At 37.2% G+C, this 1,713-nt stretch overlaps 1 protein-coding gene across 1 annotated transcript; it reads right to left on the bottom strand.

Moving 5' to 3' along the window:
* Positions 1-433: 433 nt before the first annotated feature.
* LOC141688891 (uncharacterized protein At1g08160-like) lies at positions 434-1,304 on the bottom strand. Its single transcript, XM_074493033.1, has one exon. The coding sequence runs from the start codon at positions 1,241-1,243 to the stop codon at positions 638-640; it is 606 nt and encodes a 201-aa protein (XP_074349134.1). The 5' UTR covers positions 1,244-1,304; the 3' UTR covers positions 434-637.
* Positions 1,305-1,713: the final 409 nt, after the last annotated feature.

Below are 1,713 nucleotides of genomic sequence, written 5' to 3'. Positions count from 1 at the left end.
TCTGGAAAACCGTTAGCCATCAAACAAAGGTCTTGTTGTTCTTGATAAGGCTTAGTCAGGGAACGCTGCAACTTTGTTCTCTGTTTTGTTACATTGCCTCGGTTATTATTAAGTGCAATGCAAAGCCATAGGTTACCTTGCTGTGAGATGCATCATTCTTGTTTGTATCGGTGGAATCTGGAATCCAGCAGTTTTCCATGGAATAGCTAGTCATTCTGTCAGCTGGACTGTAGAGCTTATGTCGATATTGGCACTCCAGGGTGTAATTTTGAAATGTATTGTGCAAGGCTACACTATCAACAATAAGGTTTCTGTTTTTTTGGTCTGAAATATACTTTGTACAAATGTTGAGGATTAAGTTAGAAAGGCCAGAGATATTGGAAGAGAATGAAAGGGTGAATTTTGATCGAATGCAGTGACATAAATTACTTGATAACATGAATACAACTCAAACTTTAATATACACAATGTGTATACATATCACACAATCAACGCAATAAATTACAGAATAGATTGGGGGTTACAGATAACTAATTATGCACTCAGTTTACAATAATAAATTGCAGAATAAATAAAATCACAATCAAAAAAGAGAAAAATCATACTCCGCCAAATTAATAAGTAATGTGCATGAAACTTAAAGATCCACGTCACAGTAATTTCTGTCGAAGCCCTTATGTGATGAAGTGTGCAGCATTACTCCTTTACAAGTAACCTTCATCGTCCTACGGCTCGATTTCCATTTTCCGACCCTGTATCGAATTCTTGACCTCACTTTAACTTCAAACTCAATTTCCCCTGAAGATTTCTCAAGTCTAATGTCTTTAGAGTCTTCTTGATTTAGGGTTGCATTTCTTGCAAGAAGACCCACCTTTAAACGTGTCACGTCTTGATGCGGCTGAAAAAATGGACCGACGGAATTAGAAGCCACCTTCTGATCATTGTAAAATACCGACACTTCAACTTTGTCGTTGTATATCTTGACTTTTTTGTTTGGATTATAAGCTCTTATGGTGAAATAGAAGTTGGCGTCAAGGTGGTCATTGGTTAAGTTATAATTATGGATTGAGCCATCTTCTATTGTGTAGACAAGGCGTTTTGGCTTAATTACTAGCCAAATTATGAGTACGACTAGGGCAACGAGGATGATCAGGGCTAACAAGACAATGGCAATGGTTCTTAGGAGTTTTGAATGGCCTGGTCTCGCAGCAGCGTGTTGTGGTGGTGGTGCTGTATTGGCCATTGGAGATGGTGTTGCTATGGCTAATCTTGTGGGATGGGGTTGAGTGTAATTTGGATATGTCTTTCCATGTTTTATAGAGATCCATAAAGTTGGAGAATGTTTGTCATCAGAAGCAACTACATTGATCAGGCTATACAATATTCTTTGTATACTAATGCATGAAAAATACTAGAATCTTTGGTTTTAGTCTCTTTTGCCTGTGTTTATTATCTGGACACCTTTTGCTTTTGGATTGCTTGTGTGGAACTCCAGTTTAATTCCTGTACTACATGAGCTTGAATCTTTTCTGATGTCTTATTTTTACACAAAAGTTGATTGTTTAATCGAACAACAGCTACTCAAGTTTGATTCTTGCTTGAGGGTCAGGGTGTACTAAACCCACAATGTTAGTTTAGAATCAGTTAGTTGTAGACTTGTAGAATAGTGAGCTTGATCATTTGGTTACTTGAGAGAATATTGAAAAAAGAATT

Source organism: Apium graveolens, chromosome 10 (genome assembly GCF_009905375.1).
Source record: "Apium graveolens cultivar Ventura chromosome 10, ASM990537v1, whole genome shotgun sequence".
Taxonomy (NCBI): Eukaryota; Viridiplantae; Streptophyta; class Magnoliopsida; order Apiales; family Apiaceae; genus Apium; species Apium graveolens.
The sequence above is the reverse complement of the archived record's forward strand: the minus strand, read 5'-3'. Positions and strand labels throughout refer to the sequence as shown.

Bases quoted from the DNA above. Each gene is read 5' to 3' on its own strand.
- LOC141688891 (XM_074493033.1), bottom strand. From the start codon at position 1,243: ATGGCCAATACAGCACCACCACCACAACACGCTGCTGCGAGACCAGGC.